Source organism: Ursus maritimus, unplaced genomic scaffold (assembly GCF_017311325.1).
Source record: "Ursus maritimus isolate PB19 unplaced genomic scaffold, ASM1731132v1 scaffold_7, whole genome shotgun sequence".
NCBI classification, from domain to species: Eukaryota; Metazoa; Chordata; class Mammalia; order Carnivora; family Ursidae; genus Ursus; species Ursus maritimus.
The window spans coordinates 62,365,105-62,383,331 of record NW_024426885.1 but is presented as its reverse complement, the minus strand read 5'-3'; the positions used below and the strand labels follow the sequence as shown (position 1 = coordinate 62,383,331).

General features: G+C 36.1%; 1 protein-coding gene across 1 annotated transcript in view; it reads right to left on the bottom strand.

Annotated features, from left to right (window-relative positions):
* Nucleotides 1-885: 885 nt before the first annotated feature.
* The window catches only part of TMEM26 (transmembrane protein 26), a 40,583-nt gene continuing 23,241 nt past the window's right edge, over nucleotides 886-18,227 (bottom strand). Inside the window, exons 4-6 of the mRNA XM_040624384.1 lie at nucleotides 16,804-17,024; nucleotides 4,296-4,372; nucleotides 886-1,411 (exon numbers count right to left, since the gene is read on the bottom strand). Coding sequence (XP_040480318.1) covers nucleotides 1,008-1,411; nucleotides 4,296-4,372; nucleotides 16,804-17,024 — 702 coding nt within the window. The 3' untranslated portion in view covers nucleotides 886-1,007. The remainder of the gene's footprint in view (nucleotides 1,412-4,295; nucleotides 4,373-16,803; nucleotides 17,025-18,227) is intronic.

Below are 18,227 nucleotides of genomic sequence, written 5' to 3'. Positions count from 1 at the left end.
GCGCCCCGGCACCGGTCAAGGGCTGTTGGCTGCGGGTCGGGCTGATGCAAGCCTCCATCCCCAGCACCTTCCCGGAGCCCAAAGGCCCCCTGGGGCCCCAGTAGTGGCAGGTCAGAGGCGGTTCATCTAGCGCGGGCCGACTCCAGAAACTATGGTAACACTTAAAGGGCCCGAAACCCCTTCACTCCCTGCTCAGTGCTTCCTTGCATCGGCCCACATAATTGGACTTGGCAATACAGAAAATGGTAACGTAGAGTTAAGAAAAATACTGACGAATACCGCAAATCATGTTTCAGAGTGGAAACTGTGACTTTGTTAGCGTTACCAGTATTTCCTGCCTCACAACCGAAATGGCTTGCTGTGAATTTTGCAGTGCCCAAGCCAAAAGCAATAAAATTTCTGTAAGAGCATATGCGCCATGACAGAATACCACATCAGCCCAGAAAAATGATTTTCCTGGGAAGGTCTGTGCAGCGACCGAGAGGGCTCTCAATGCTGGAAGCTGGGCAGAGATTTTCACTGCTTCCAGCTCACAGTGAGGTAATTTTAAAAGCACTTTTCCCTTCATTTGTTCTGCATTCACTGAATGTACATTTTTTGATGTCAGGGCCATTGCAGGAAAGATCAGATGAGATAGTCTGACAATGGAGCCAAAGTTCAAAGCTTCTCTATTTTCAGGTAGCAGCCGTGACAGTGTGTCTGCACTAAATCTTTGGAGGGCATGTCACTCTCACCCCGTCCACAGCTTTTCAAACAGTTCAAGACAAACAAATCACTGAGTCGTTGAACAACTAGAACATCTGATACCATCGCACAGAAGTTGTCGCGAGAGCCACTAATCAAAGTTCTTTCCGTTCCGTTGAGAAAAGAAGATTCCTCAGCTTTGGTTTAAGATCACTTTTTATGTTGTTCTTTTGAAAATTATTATATGTCAACGTTAAAAAAAGAGGGAGAGAGAGGAGATTTCTGTCCGTACGGAGGACCGGCTGCTGTCGGTCGGTAAGGAGCTACGGGGTGGACTGAGCGTCCTCGGAGGGCACTGGCAAGGCCTGCAGCGGGACCCCCAAGTCCCTTTTCGAGTCCGTCCCCGGGTCTCCGGCCGCGCAGGGGCAGCGCTGCTGCGCCTTCAGGCTTCCGGGCGGGCGGAGCAGGGACGCGCGCACGTCCATCGCCAGCACCGCCAGGCGGTACAGCTGCAGCACCACCACCAGGAAGTTCTTGGCGGCGAAGAACACCAGCATCTGGTTTATCACTCTGTAGTAGGTCATCAGTATGAGGCGCACGACGAGGAAGGGGCCGTCTTGTATGAAGATGCTGATTCCAATGTTCCACAGATCGGCGCTGTACTGGCAGAAGAAGAAGCTGGGGAAGCCCCTCATTGCCACCGACAAGGGGCAGACGACATGCTGCACTGGGAACACGAGACAGACCAGTTAGCGCGCCCCCGAGACGTGTACGACGCGATGAAAATGGGGACGGGTCATCCACGATGGGTGCTGGGCTCCTTAACAGTTGGGAGCGATTCTGTAATTTAATTCTGGGGGGAACGAGTGAGACCACCCTTAACATTGAACACCACCCTTAGCCACCCCTTAACCACTTGACTTCCTTGGTCATTTTATGCTTAAAAACTCAATAATCGGTTGTAATTTCAATAAAACACACCAAAGAAAGTCAGTCCTCGGGTTTCCATCCATGTCACAAATTTTAGATCACCTTCCAGTCCCCATCCTGGGGAAAGCACAATCCACGGGGCTAGAGAGAACAAAGAACAAGAGAAACCACCTTGTCTCTCCCTGGGCTCTGCAGGTAGAGGGACCGCACAGCAGAGCATTTTAGGCCTCAAGCCAGGTAGCCTGGCTGCCTCGTTTTTTTTGGTTGTTGTTGTGTTTTGTTTTGTTTTTAGCAAGATGCTGGCCAAGTTACTTAACCTTCCTGGGCCCCAGTTTCTTCCTTTGAAAACCAAGGTAACAACGATGTCTGTGAGGAGAGGGGCACCTATTCACCGGCTCTTTTTGTTTCCATTAGAGTCACACCACTGGCTCCTCTCTGATTTCTCACTTCTCTCTTTCCCTTGGGAAAATGAATAACTGAGCTGACTGCTGAGTTTGGGAGATGGAACAGAGTACAGATACATGGCCAGGAGCCTGCTGTATCCTCCCTTTGGGATCTACCTGTTTCCTGGTTGACTCAGCCGTACGTGTAAATTATGTTGTGGAAATGCAAGTGTTTATAATTCAAATTCAAACTTAATTCACGTTAAACATATTTTTCTAATGGCGGGGGGACAAAAGCCCAAAATAAATGCCATTGTTATTTTATTTTGTCTGATGCCTTATGGTTTTGTTTCACAGTTTACAAGAAACACTGGATATAATTACTGATTTTCCAGTCGAACAAAAGGAGGCCCAATCAACAGATGAACCTTTTTGTTTTAATTTCTAAAAAGCTAATTTAATTCAAGGTCAAGGGCATAAAATAATCCTTTATAATAATGAAGCCTTCCATTTGGAATTTTCAAACAAAGAACGCCTTCGTCTACCGGAGCCTGCAAATATTGTGAAGCTGCTTTGATATGGGGGAACATGATGTACTGTTTGTGGGAAAATACAATAGTGATTTAGTCAGAAGTAACATTTGGTCTTTGTTTTTCAAACAGCTGCATAACATTATCACTCCTGAAAGTTGACAAAATTTCTTTCCCAAATAAAAATTTTCTTAGCAAGCCTGTAAACCACAAGATACAGGAGGGCGAGCATCAGCAGAGTGAATGACAAAAGAAAAACCAACATAAGATCAATAGTGGCCCCTCTCTCTTTTTTTAAAAAAAGATTTATTTATTTATTTTAGAGGGAGAGGGAAAGGGCAGAGGAAGATGGGGAGAGAGAACGTGCGGTGCCCCAATAGTGGGCTCTCTTCAGAAGTGAGGGTCAGAAGATGGTTCCAAGGGGACCTTCCAAGAGTGTTCGTCAACATCTGAAGTGAAGGTACCTAATATTCTGTCAGGAAACACCATCTAATCAAGAGGCACAGACTGGGCACATTACGACAAAATCTGTGTGTGTGAGTATTATTGGCATACATTTGTCTGTAATTATTAACTAGTAATTAGTTTTGGGTATTTCTAAAAAACCACAGCCACCCTTTCTGTCTATTCTGGTGACAATTTTGTTTCAGAGAGTGTTTGCTAAATTCTAAAAGTGCCTCTGAAAGCTCTGAGCCTATTAAAGTAAGCCCCAAAAAGATGCAGAAAAGATTAAATATCTCTGTTCTAGATGAATTCTAATCCTGAGGCCATCGAGTAGGGTGCCGTAAAAAAAAGAAGTCAGGCTTAAGGAAAATGTAATTATTAAATCCTAGAATTTCTTCCGAGTAAAGTGGCATCCTGGAGAATTCTCAAGTCAGAATTCCAGGTATCTCTCCCATAAGTTAAGGGCTGACTCCAGATCAGCATTGAACTTCCTGTGACGATAGAAATGTTCTGCCTAATGCGCTGCCTACGACAGCTGCCACATGTGGCAGCTGAGCCCTTGAATTGGGGCTAGTGTGACCGAGGAACTGAACTTTTAATTTCATTTCATTTTAATTAATTTAACTTTAAATTTAATCATCCACATGTGGCTAGTGGATACGTATTGGACCATGCAGCTCCAGACCATCGCTAGTACAACAGGCTTGGAAAACAGGTTCTTCTTACAAATCTTAGAAGTTTATGTATTTATTAATATGACCAATGGAATTCCCAGGGCCACTACTGAGGAAAATTTTAATTTCCCATGGGGCCCTCAAACTGCTCTTACTCCCTGTGATATTCTAATACATGGGTCTGACAAAAGAATGAAAATGAGCCCCGAAAATATCAAGGGCTAAAATGTGTATCCCAGCAACTGTGCCAAGCACTTTCCAAATTCTATCGTATTTAGTCACCACAAGACCCTTCAACTCTAGCGACTACGATCATCAGTCCCATTGCATTGGTGAAATTTGAGACGCAAAGGTCTTCACTAGTTTGCGGGAGACTTTACAATGCACATGTGATGGAACCACTTCTTGAAGTGGATGTAAAGCTGTGCTCCAGTACATTCCACGATCTCAGGCTCACCAGGTACCAGCATGCATCCACTAGCAACTTTCCTAACTTTCCGTCGACTTTTCTTCTGAACTGAACTGGAACTAACACTGGGCTATAAAATGATAAAAATGATAATCTTTTCACATGCCTCCCTAACTTGACTATAGTTTATAACCAAGAGTTATAATTTTCTGTTTCTTTGAGCAAACATTGAGACATTTACCTGCCAGGTCAAGTGGAAATTGCAGCATGCTCCAGGTCCATATAACAAGGATGGCATAGACGAGGGCAGGACTATTCCTAGAATGCAGACAAAATTTTAAATTAGTAATAAACATATGATCATTTTAAAAGAAATATTTTTTCTTTTTTCTCATATTTGAGTATACCCTAATAAACCTCTCAAGAGTTGTCAAAATATCTTAGTAATATAAGAAACCCATGAAAAACTCCATTCACAATTATAATGGAATAATGAAGAAGTAAAAAAAACTTCGAGACTTAAAATCCAACTTCCACATGTGCCAACATCTGTATAAATTATGGCAAAGCCTCTTTGTACCATATTGTTGTCTTTAGTTTTACAAAATCATGGAGGCATTATTGGAGATAGATGCTAGGAAAAATGTTAGACTTTTTTTTTTTAAGATTTTATTTATGTATTTATTTGACAGAGACACGAGAGAGGGAACACAAGCAGGGGGAGTGTGAGAGGGAGAAGCAGGCTTTCCGCCGAGCAGGGAGCCCGATGCAAGGCTCTACCCAGGGCCCTGGGATCATGACCTGAGCCGAAGGCAGACACTTACTGGCTGAGCCACCAGGCGCCCCAGAAAAGTGTTAGACTTTGACTCAGAAATTCAGAGGGCCGATTTCAAGAATTTTCAAGAAGAAAAAGTAAAAACTTTTTTTCTAAGATCATGAGACTCTAACTTAAAAATACATCTCAAAAGGACTAGATGATGCCCAACAATTAAAAGCGCAGCATGTAAAAGAAAATTAATTTCCATTGGGAAAAAGAAGTAGGAAGATAAATCCAATAATAAAAAATGTGTACCACTTGCTAGGATGTAAGTCAAGGAATATGACAGTTTCCTTCACTATTATATCCCCAGTGCCTAGAACAGCAAATAATACACACTCAACAAATACTTGTGGAAGGAATTATTGAATGTACAAAAGAAGGACCTTAGTTGGCAAATATACAAATATACAAATGTCATCGACCTGGTAATGGTCTTGAATACTGAATTCGGGAAGAATAGATGTTATAAAAATACAAAGGATATTAAAGAAATATCAAAGTTATTTTTTTTAGCAAACATACAAAGGAAGTTAGCAATCTGAGATTAGTGGTATAATAGATTTTATTGCCAACTTCTCTGTCAAGAGGGATTTTCAGATGGAGAGGGATAGAAAGGCATCAGGGAGGAGTAGTTGAAACCAAAATAAATGAGGTGGTTGTAAGGGATATCTTTAAATGCTTCAAGTATTGAGGCCCCGAAAAATTAGATCTCAAAAACTATGAGAGAAATTGTAAATGATATTTCTAAGCCATCATCATCTTGGCAGTTAGTGGCAGAGACAAGGGTGACGACAAAAACAATTAAAGTCTTAATTTTCAAAATGAAGCAGAAGTGTATCTTAAAGTACAAAAGGCACATTTACTATTAATCCCTAGTTAGGTCATATAAGTGGTTATTTAGAAGATTTCTGAAAGCCCTTATAGAAGACAATAATTACTAGGAATTAGCACAGGTTGCTTGGAACAATTACACTCAGCATACTAAGATTTTTTTGTCTCTCTCTCTCTCTTCAATAGAGTTAGGATTACCAAGCAAGTAATGATATATAAATTAATATTAGACATTTGGGTTTAAATAAGGCTTGCGAAAAAGTCTCCCACAGCGTTCTTATTAACAAGATTAAGAAATGTTCTGGGTATAAGCACAGTTAGGTGGATTTCTTAACTGTGTAAATGACTCCCCAAAGGGAACTGTCTAAGGGTTGCTGCAGGCTCTGCCTTTGATTCTATTCCATTTCACGTTTCACCAATGACTTGGTTGCCACATTGATGGGAGGCTTCTCGTATGCACATATGACACGGAGGTTGGATGGGAAACCATTACCCCAGAAGACACAATCAGGATCTCAAAAGATCTTGACAAGATGTAACCAGATGACCTAGAATAGGGTAGAAGAGGTAGCATTTCACAGCAGCTGCCATAAAAAGGGCTCAGGGATTTCCCTTGCTATTATCTAATTATAAGTCCACAGTATGACATGGATTTATGATTTTCCAAAATCAAATGCAATCATAGGTCATTTCCTAAGTATAAAGTCTAGAATTTGAAGTGGAGACACCTAGGGAATGCAGTCTATAACTTTTCCATCTTGCAGTGTCAATGTCTATACAAAATAGACCTTCAATAAGTGCCTGCGTTTTTAAAACATTTTACCTACAGTTTCCAAGCTCATACTGTTTCAGGAAGTTTTCTAATGGTTTAACTATGATCATACTCAATCCTCATACCAGTTTTACTAAATAGTTATACTTATCCCTATTTGACCAGTGGGAAACTGAGGCATAGAGTTGTAGAAACTCTAGTTGTCCAAAGTAATGTGGTGGTAAGTGTTGGAAGCAGAAGTCAGAACTAGATAGATTGTTTCAGCATCCACCCTTTTAAACACTGTACTATACTATTTCCATAGAGGAAATAGAAAGTTTTAGCCCTGCTGTATTCTATAATGTTCAGAATATATCAGAATTATTATGTATCATGCTTAATGTTTTAGGAGGAAAATTTGTAAAGTTTTTGGTTCAAAAAATTGAGGCTAGGATGTTGAGAGATCTCAGAGCCATGTTATATGTGGGATAATTCAAGAAACTCAGAGAAGAGTCCCTAAAAACTTTATTTCACATATTTAAAAGACTATCATGTGGAAAAGGAATTAAACTTATTTCTTGTGACTTCAGAAGGCCAATTCAGATTGAAAGAATTTTTAGTGATGCCTATAAGAATGCAAATTCTATCACAATAGAGAAAAGTACTCTCTAATAATATCAACTGAAAACGGAATGAGTTGCCCTGGGGTTAGTATAGTCTCTATTAGTGAAAATTTTCAAAGAAAGTCTGGACAAAAACTTGTTGAGAAAATTCTGGAGAGGATTTTGCAACAGATGTAAAATAGATTGTTCAATAGGTGGCTACTTTTGAAGTTTCTTCTAATCCCAAACTTCAATAATTCTACCAACAACTCATGTGCAATTAGTCTGGACTTTTTTTAATTTTAAAAAGATTTTAATTTTTTTCATGAATCTATTCATTATTATTATTATTATGTTCAGTCAGCCAACATATAGTAAGTACATCGCTAGTTTTTGATATAGTGTTCAATGATTCATTAGTTGCAACAGACCTTTTGAAAGTTTAGTCAAACTGAGAGGAATGTTAAGGTTGTCTTGGTCAGTCAAAGTAGTAGTTTTACCAGGGAGGGTTTGACAATGAAAACCAGAGGCCCCTCATGGCCACAGTGTGCTGACTTGACTTGGAGTGGATTGTGAAATCTTATGCTTAGAGGTGTGGTCAGTAAGAGCAATAACCTTGGTTGGAAATGAATGGGAGAGCCCACAGCCTTGCTACTTTATGGTTGCAATCCCAGCTGGGGTGAATGGTAGACTAACTTGAATTTTAATGGACAGATTTTGAAAATAACAGAGCCTTAGATGGGCTAGATAAGGTCTCTATGTATGCCAGACATGTGCCAGGAAGATCCAAAAAAACCCAGTGGAAAAAAGCTGAGTATATATGAAAACTTTCTGAATTTAAATGTGCTATGCAACCCATACATTGGCAGAGGGTGTACGTCATAAGGGCTTGAAGTGTTTGATCACAAATCCTGTCCAAATCATTGGATAATCACAAGCTATGTAGTTATAGGTATAATCTTACTAGGCCATGCTAAAAACAAACAAGCAAAAGAAGAATTTAAAAAAGCAGAGACTTCAATGGCTACAATATAAGGGAAGAGAGATTCCTTAGATTAAGTTCAGGCAATTTATTGAAACAACAAAAACAACACCACCAAGAAGCCTAAAGTACCAGGGAAGCTTGAGGATAATATATTGCTACAAAATATAATCTAAAATGTCCAGTTTCCACCAAAAATATAAAACATGCAAAAAACCAGTAATGACTGACCTATACTCAGGAAAAAAAACAGTGGAAACTGACTCTAATGGGGTCCAGATGTTGGCTTTAACAGACAAAGGCATCAAAGCAACTATTATAAATATGTTCAAAGAATAAAAAAAAAAAAACTATGTTCCACAAATTAAAGAAAAATATGACAATGTCTCAGCAAATAGATAATTTAAATAAAGAAATATAAGCTGTAAAAACAATTAAATAGAAATTCTGTAGTTGAAAATAGGGGACCCAAAATGAAAAATTCAGTAGTGTACCATACAATTTGAGTCTACACATAGATTTGAGATGGTAGAAGAAAGAACCAGTGATGTGGAAGATAAATCAATGAAAATTATCCAATTTGATGAAAAGAGTAAAACAGATGGAAGAAAAAACAGAGTTTCAGAAACCCATGGAACACACTTAGGCATACTTATTTGTAATAGAAGTCTCAGAAGGAGGGAGAATGGACCAGAAAATGTTTGAATAGATGATGGCTGAAAATTCCTAAATTTGAGGAAAAACATAATTTACAGATCCAACATTGAGAATCAACAAAGTTGTAGTAAGGTTAAAGGCAAGGAGAGCTACACCTACGTATATCACAAAAAGTCAAAAAGAAAGAAAATCTTGAAAACAACAAAAGAAAAATGACAGCCTATACGGGGTAACAAAAAACAAACAAACAAACAAACAAACATAAAAAAGGTTAACATCGCATCAGAAATAATGAAGGCCAGAATACAGTGGAATCATATATGTAAAATGCTGAAGTAAAAATTGACAACCATGAATTCTCATCCAACAAAACTATTTTTGAAACATGAAGGCAAAATAAACACATTTCTAGACAAAGACTGGGAGAATCTGTTGGTGGCAGATTTGCCTTAGAAGAAACAATAGAGGAAGTCTTTCAGGCTGAATGGAAATGATATCAGACAGTAACTCAAATTCACAAGAAGGAATAGAGAATCTTCAACTTGTGGGCAAATATAAGACAACACATAAGTATACAGTCATATATTTTCTTTTCTTAATTTCTTGAAAAATTAAAGTCTATAAAAATAATTTAAAGCTGTATTGTTTGGGGCGCCTGGGTGGCTCAGTCGTTAAGCGTCTGCCTTCGGCTCAGGGTGTGATCCCGGCGTTCTGGGATCGAGCCCCACATCAGGCTCCTCTGCTAGGAGCCTGCTTCTTCCTCTCCCACTCCCCCTGCTTGTGTTCCCTCTCTCACTGGCTGTCTTTCTCTGTCAAATAAATAAATAAAATCTTTAAAAAAAAAAAAGCACTGTATTGTTTGATTTGTAAAATATCAAGATGTAATATAATGACAATAGCAAAAAAGAGGGGGAAGAAATGAAGCTGTTAACTTACAGTAGCGTATGAAGATTTAAAATACATATTGTAATCCCTATAGTAACTACCAATAAAATAATACAAAAAATCAATTAAAATTGTTTGTTAAAAATATTTTTTCAAGTAGTAAATGAGTAACACAGGAATGAAAAAGACCTAAGACTTAGAAAAAAACAAGTAGCAAAATGGCAGATAGAAATCCAACCAAATCAATAATTACATTGCATATGAATGGAATAAATACACTGTAATAGGTTGAGTGATGTCTTCCCAAAATTTATGTCTACTTAGACTTCAGAATGTAATCTTATTTGGAAATAGTCTTTGCAGATGTAAACAAGTTAAGATGAGGTCGTATTAGATTAATTTGAGTCCTAATCCAAAGACTGGTGTCCCTTTAAGAAGGGGAAAATGTGAAAACACTGACAGAAACACTGAGGAGAATGCCATGTGAAGACAGAAGCAGAGATTGGAGTGATGTGTCTACAAGCCAAGGGACACTAAGAATTGCCAGCAACCACCAGAATCCAGGGAAGAGGGACCAAACAGATTCTGCCTCACAACCTCCAGTAGAAACCAACCCTGCTGACACTGATTTGGACTTTCAGCCTTGAGGACTGTGAGAAAATAAATTTCTGTTGTTTTAAGACTTTCGGTTTGTGGTATTTCATTATGGCAACTCTGGGAAACTAATATACACTCCAATTAAAAGACAAAGTTTGACTGGGGAAAAAGAGGAAAATTCAACTATATGTAATCTATAAGGGACACAGTTTAGATGCAAAGATACAAAGAGTTTGAAAGTACAAGGATGGAAAAAAAATATCCCATACCAACAGTATCATAACAGAATAGAGTACCTAAGTTTGTATGAGACAAGATAGACTTTCAGACAAGACATATTACTAGAGAAAAAGAGTGATATTTATGATGAAAAACAGTTGCTACCTCAGGAAGATGTTTTAAAAAATTAATGTATACACACCTAAAAACAGAACCTCAAAACACTCGAAGCAAAAACTGATGTATTGAAAAAGGAAATAGACAATTCAATAATTAGAGTTGAAGATTTCAATGCCCTACTCTCAATAATTGATATAATAACGAGACAAAAAAATCAGTAAGGATACAGAAGAATTAAATAACCTAATAACCAACATGACACAGCTGACATTTACAGAGCACTCAACCAAACAACAGATAAATACACATTATTTTCAAGCATATCTAGACCATTCTCCAGGATAGGCCATATGCTAGGCCATAAGATAAGTCTTAATAAATTTAAAAGGTTAAAATAATTCGAAGACTAAAACAGAATTAAAATAGAAAACAACAAAAGGAAATTTGGGAAATCTCTATATGGAAATTAAATAGCTTACTTCTAAATAATCCATAGGCCAAAGGATAAATCATAGGAGATATTAGAAAATGTTTTGGACCGTATTAAATAAAAAGATAACATATCAAAGCTTATGGGACATAGATAAAGCAATAGTTAGAGTGAAATGTGTAGCTTTGAATGTCATGTTAGAAAAGCAGAAAGATCTCAAATCAATAACTTAAGCTTCCATCCTAAGACACTAGGGGAAAAAAGAGCAAATTAAATCCAAAGCAAGCAGAAAGAAGGAAAAATTAAATATTGGAGCACAAATCAATGAAATGGAGAACGGAATAACAATAGAGAAAAATCAATGAAGTCAAAGTTGGTTATTTTAGAAGATCAACAAAATTGATAAATCTGAAAAAAAAAAAAGACAAAAAACAGAGAAGACACAAATGACCAACTCAGAATATAAAAGGCAGCATAATAAGTGACCCTGTAGAAACTGACACAAGTTTAAAGGAATAATATAAAAGATTAATATTAAAAACTTTATATAAAAAACTAGATAATTTATTTGAAATGGAAAAATTCCTAGGAATAAAAAAATGTAATCAAAGCTAACTCAGGAAGAAATAGAATAACTGAATAGGCTCATAATGAAATAATTATGTTCAATTAGTAATAAAATATCTTCCCAAAAGAAAAGCATGGACCCAGGTGGCTTCATAGGTAAATTCTATAAAATATTCAAAGAAAAAAAAATACCAATCCTTTACAAAGTCTTTTGGAAAATAAAGAAGGGATGCTTCCTCAAGTATTCACTGAGTCCATTATTATTCTAATACTAAAGCCAGAAAAAGATATCATTAGAAAATATTACTATAGATGCATATGTTCGTGAGGGTAGATATAAAAATTATTAACAAAATATTAGCAAACCCATATTAGCAATACATTGAAACCATTATACACCATAATCAAGTGAGATTTATCCCAAGAAGTCAAGGTTGGTTTAGCATCTGAAAGTTAGTTAATGTAAAATACCATATTTATAGAATGAAAGATAACTACAACATAATAATCTTGATAAAAATAGAAAAAGAATTTAACAAAATGTAAGAAAGAAAGAAAGAAAGAAAGAAAGAAAGAAAGAAAGAAAGAAAGAAAGAAAACCCTCAATAACCAAGAAATAAATAGGAATTTCCTCCAACTCATCAAGGGCATCTACAAAGTGTATCTGTATAATACCTATACCTAACATCATCCTTAATAGTGAAAGACAGAATGCTTATCCTTTGAGATTGAAATGCCCACTCTTATACTTCTATTTAACACTGTACTAGAAATCCTAGCCAGTGTAATAAGGTAAGAAAAAGAAATTAAAGTTGTACAGATTAGAAAGAATGAAGGCTACCTTTACTTACAAATGGCATTATCCTATAAGTAGAAAACCCTGGGGAATCTACAAAGCTAATAAAGAATTTTAGCATTATTGCTGCGTACAAGATCATTATACAAAAATCAACTGTATTTCTATGTAGTAGCAATAAAAAACATGAAAATGATATTACAAAATTAAGAAAATAACTCTATCAAAAAGAATAAAATACTTAAGAATAAGTTTAGGAAAAGCAGCCAAGACCCATATATTGAAAATTACAAAACATTGCTGAGAGAAATTAAGGAACATTTGAATAAATGATAAGATAATTCATGTTCATACATTAAAAGACTTAATATTAAGATGTCATTTCTTCACAAATTGCTGCTTAAATTTAATACAATCCTTATCAAGACTTCAGCAGGATTTTTTTGTAGAATTTGACAAGCTGATCATTAAACTTAAATGGAAATACAGAGGACCTAGAATAGCTCCCCCTCAAAAAAAAAGATTAAAAGAACAATGTTAGAAAATTTACAGCATCTAGTTTCAAACTTACCATAAAATTCCAGTAATCACAATAGTGTGGTACTGGCATAAGGATAAATATATAGAGCAAAGGAATTCAATAGAAAGTCTAGAAAAACCCTTACATATGTGGCCAATTGATTTTTGACAAAGATATCAAGGCAATTTAATAGGGAAAGGATAGTCTTTTCAGCAAATATTGCAGAGACAATTAGTCTCAGCTAGGACAAAAAATGTTCTGGGACAATGTCAAAAACAAAACAAAATAAGACAAAACACAAATTTAGATCCTTACATCACACTACACAAAGTCAAGTCGGAATATTATAGAAGGAAATATTTCCAATATTGGGTGAGGAAAATATTTCTTAGCTACGACACCCAAAGTACTACACATAATTTAAAAAAAAAAAAAGATACATGGGACTTTATCAAAAATTTTTAAAAATATATTCTTTTTTAAAACAGGGAGAGATGCAAACCTTAGAGACTTAACTATAGGAAACAAACTGAGGGTTGCTGGAGGGGAGGTGATTTGGGGGCTATGGGGTAATTGGGTGATCGTCATTAAGGAGCACTGGGTGGGCACTGGGTGTTGTATGCAACTGATGAATCACTAAATCCTACCTCTGAAACGAATAATATGTATATGTTAATTAAATTGAATTTAAATAAAAAAATTTTTAAAAGACTTTTTAAATGGCAAAAATGAAAAGCAAGCTGTATACTGGGGAAAAAAAACACATTTATGTATCTAATGAAGGACTTGTGTCCAGAATATAAAGAATATAAATAACTCTTACAATCTCTTATAATTCAAAAAAAAAATCAATCCAACCAAAAATTGGGCAAAAATTTGAACAGACACTTCACTGGATTAGCTAAGTAGCATATGGAAAGATGCTCATTTAGTCATTAGGGAAACAGAAATTAAAACTACAATATGATACCACAATAACCCAAAAGAATGGTCATAATCAAAAGAGTGAAAAAAAATGGTGAGGATGTGAAGGAATGAAATATAAAAAGTACAGGCACTTTGGAAAACAGTTTGTCAGTTTCTTAAAAAGTTAAACATGTACTTAATGTAAACCCGTCATTCTATTCCTAGGTATAGACCCAAGAAAAATGAAAAACAATCTATCCAAAGGATTTTAGTGTATGTTTATAAGCAACATCATTCTTAATAACAGGAAGATAGCAATACACATGTATATCGACTATTGAATCAATAAATAAGATGTGGTAGATGCATGGAATACTATTCAGCAATCAGAAAGGAGCTAACTACCAATACATGCAACAGTGTGAATGAATCCTAAAAGCACACTACGTGAAAAAGCCACACACAAAATGCTACATATTTTATGATCCCATTTACACTGAATTTCTGGAAAAGGAGACTGCACAGAAAGAAAGCATATCGGGGGTTGCTTAGGGTTGGATGGGGGAAGAGTGAGAATTGACTCCAAACAGCCACAAGGAATCTAGAGTCTCATGATGGTTGTACATCAATAAATTTACTAAATATCATTGAACCATAGAATTAGAATAGTTGAATTTTATGGTGTGTAACGTCAAGCTTTTAAGAAAAATTTGCAGCATCTCACAAGTCCACGTAAATTCATAAGAATTAGTCAAATGAACTTAAAGTGGGCATATGGAAAGAAACTGATTTAAGTTTAAAAAAATTGGATTTGAGGTATTTAGCAAGGATGCAGGAAAGAGAGGTAGACATCATTGCAGTGTACGCATTATTCAAGGATTTCTCCTAAGTCTGTCAGCTCAAATTATGGGATAAAATAAAATAGAAAATAAAATGTTATAAAAATAGGTAATGCTAAGTGGGTTATAATCAAATAACCTCCTTTGCTATTACAAGTGAACATCTTTTATGAGTACATTAAATTTATTTTTCATGATTGTCTTTTTTTATTCCAAAGGGGAAAGCTTTGCCTCAGTGTGAGTTTAAGTCTCTCCTTTGAAGAGACAGACATTTGCAGTGTCAATTCTTACAGTATAGATGAGACCAGTGACAAAATTATGAGTCAGGAGGTGGGTTTTAAAAGGGAGAAAAAAATTCTAGGTTCTCTCTGGGCCTTGACTTTGGAGTCTGAGTAGTGATGGAGACATGCGGGAGTGGAGACTACACATTGACACGATGCAATTATATTAAAAATAAAATGACTTCAGTCTGAGACCATGAAGCCTGAAAAGAAATTTTAAAACAAGAACCATGGCATACTGTATCTGATCCCTTTTAAGGATGTAATACAAGTTTAAAATTAAAAAAAAAAAAAAGATTTTTGAAACATCTGATTGATTTGTAGGTGACAGAAGAAATTGCTGAATTGAAATCACCTGGGTTGGGAGAGGACGGTGTGTCCAGAATTTCTCTCACCACTTCCCATTTGCTCCCCAGTCTCCACCTAGCACATTGCCTGGTGCATACCAGATAATCAATCTACAGTTGATGAATGAACAAGTACCTCATGATTTTCAAAGATTTTTTTTTCTGGGAAATTACGATTTTAATGATTAGCATATTGAATATTTAACATCTATTGGCAAACACTGATCTATAAAATGCACCTTAGTGTCATTTGTGGATAGACCTAATAAACAGACCATTTAAGTAGCCGGGTTTGGCATTTCTCACATTTTTATTACCAGCCCCACAAAACATATCTCTCATGAATACTCCATTTCCTACCCTATATCCCTCCTGTCTCCCTAGATATTAGCATGTATGTGTTTATTTCTATATAGATATAGCTAGTCGTATTTATATTTTTATGTCCCTGTCACTGTGCCTGTAGTTATTTATTGTTTTTCTGTGCTTGGTTATGATTTCTTCATGTTTTTCATGTAACCCCATTGTATTACAAATGTTTTAAAGTATTTGAGAATTTGTTATACAACGTATAGCACTGACCAAATATAAGATATTAAAGTTACAAAATTAACATCGATATTTTGAGGATAATGGATCAACTTACTGGATTCTTTTTAAAAGTCTATGTCTACTTAATAAAGTATAAGAAAAATTAGTATAAATGAAGCAGGAAATGATCATGTAAAGGTAACCTCTGGTTACAGATGTACTTTGTGCTATAATTGGGATATTAAGTTTACTCAGTAAGTTAGTGTACTTTGCTCAGCTTTATGTTTCGTTATTTGAGAAACACAGCATAAAGTAAACTGTAGCATTAAAAGCCAGCTTCATTGCAATTTATTTTTATAGCATAGTGCAAAACAACCCAAGCTGAAAGTACATTCAGGCACTGAGACTTAAATCCCTAAAGGTAAGAAAGTGGTTCCATAAACAGATGTGATCATGGATTCTGAGTTTATTTGCTTGTGGCAAAAATAAAAGTACCAACTCAATAAGTTTTAATTTATAGGCATCTACACCAGAAGGCCTTTAGGCACTTTGAACAAAACTGACTAAAAATAAAATTTAGTAAAATAAACCTAATCTGCCCCATTCTCCATTCACACCAGGGAATATAAATTCCCAGCTAGGTAGAGGAGAGATTTCTCTGTATCTTTTCTAGGTGCTTTCCTGGAATTGTAGCTATGCTGTGCTCTAGAAGAGAATTTTGTGATTGGCTACATTCCAGGACACTTGAGAACATGAGAGGAGCTGTGGTCATTCCACCCCCTGAAGGTTTTCTAACAACCATGGCCCCACCTAACCCATGGTCACGCAGAAGTGTAGAGCTTTTCTGTTCGCACCCAAAGGCAATATTATTTGCCCTTTCTCTTTAGCAGGAAGTTCAGATATATATACATATAAACTGGGCTGGTGCTTAGTATGTATCTGAACACTAGGAAATTCTATGATTCTATCACTGGACATACAATAGACTGAAAATCCTTATTTGTGCATAATATAAATAATAGAACAAATAGACAAGTGTGGGGGGCCTGAACTTGTAGGCCTGCTTACCTCACATTTTGTTCTTCCAGGGTCTCACTTGTGAATTCCAGTATGTCAGCAGCTGTCCCCACAAACATAAGAAGAAGTTGAGAGAGTTGGTCCCGAGTGATCCCTCCTCCAATGGGTAGAAGCCATCTTCCAATTATGAGCATTAACAAGAATGTCTGATGGAGTCCCAAAGTCCAGACTTTCTCACATACTGTAGATAAGTTATTTACAAAAACTCTGGCCTATGTAACAAAAATGTCATACAGAGAGAAGTTTGTGAGCTACCACCTTGGAGAGATACGCCTTCTTCACGGCTTTCAATCAAAGGTTAGCTTTTGTGGAAGATCATTTTCAGAAAATGATTCTTCACTTACTAAAGAAAATAAAACGCCTTTCAACTGGACACCCTGGGGGAAAAAAAAGCTAACGTGGTCCTTAAAAAGGGGCAGCCTTATACCAAGAAGTAATTTAAACCTCACACTTGCTAGTAGGATTGTAGCATTTGATATTTAAAGGACCAATTTGATGATGTTTTAAAGATCACTTCTCATTTTACTCTCTTCTGTAACAAAGTATTACACACAGCAAAACTTTTTAAATACCATATTAAAATCACAAAAAAATATCCTGTATTTTTCTTTAAGGGATTTCAAGTCTGAATTTATTAATCCGTGAATATTTTAACATAGTACAAATCTCTTGTTTTTTATTGCTTTAAAACACTACTACAGCAAATGAGAAAATGTATAATAATGTTTATTCATTACCTAAATGCTAAAGAAAGAGAATAACTATAGTTATTATTTTTATTCTGAATATTTAACATACTATTGAAAAATCCATAAACTAGCAACCAAATTTTATTCTGTCCTTAATCTTGAACTCAGAGAAAAATTTACACCCCTTTCATGTATTCTGAATGATATCTCTTGCCCATTTAACTTCTCAATGAGTTTTAAAATATATTATTGGCCCTTAGAGGCTATAATCTTTTAAAGACTACAGGAGTGTAGTTCTCCAGTGGCTTAGATAGTTGATTGCAACTGATTTATACAAGTAACTTAAGTACGTTTGTGCAAAATCTATTTACTCCTCTTGATTACTTACTGATGTCAAGTGTAGAGGTAGAGGGAGGATAAAAGACAAGGCAGGATGCTAACCTGACTGAAGCCGTGCATGAAGCTCAGCGATCTTTTATTTGCACGGTGTTCCATATTTTTTCTATGAGACTTCCCATACATCCTACTTGATTCTTACAGGAAGCGTATCAGCAAAGTGAATATTAATATTTTCAATTATCAGATGAAAAACTGAGATACAGAGTGATTAAGTGACTAGTTCAAAGTGATATCAGTCAGCTGTGATTGGAGCTTGAATTAGAATCCAAGGCCAATTCAATTAAACCTCTTAGAATCAATAATCTGTTGAAAATGTGGCTCATTGGT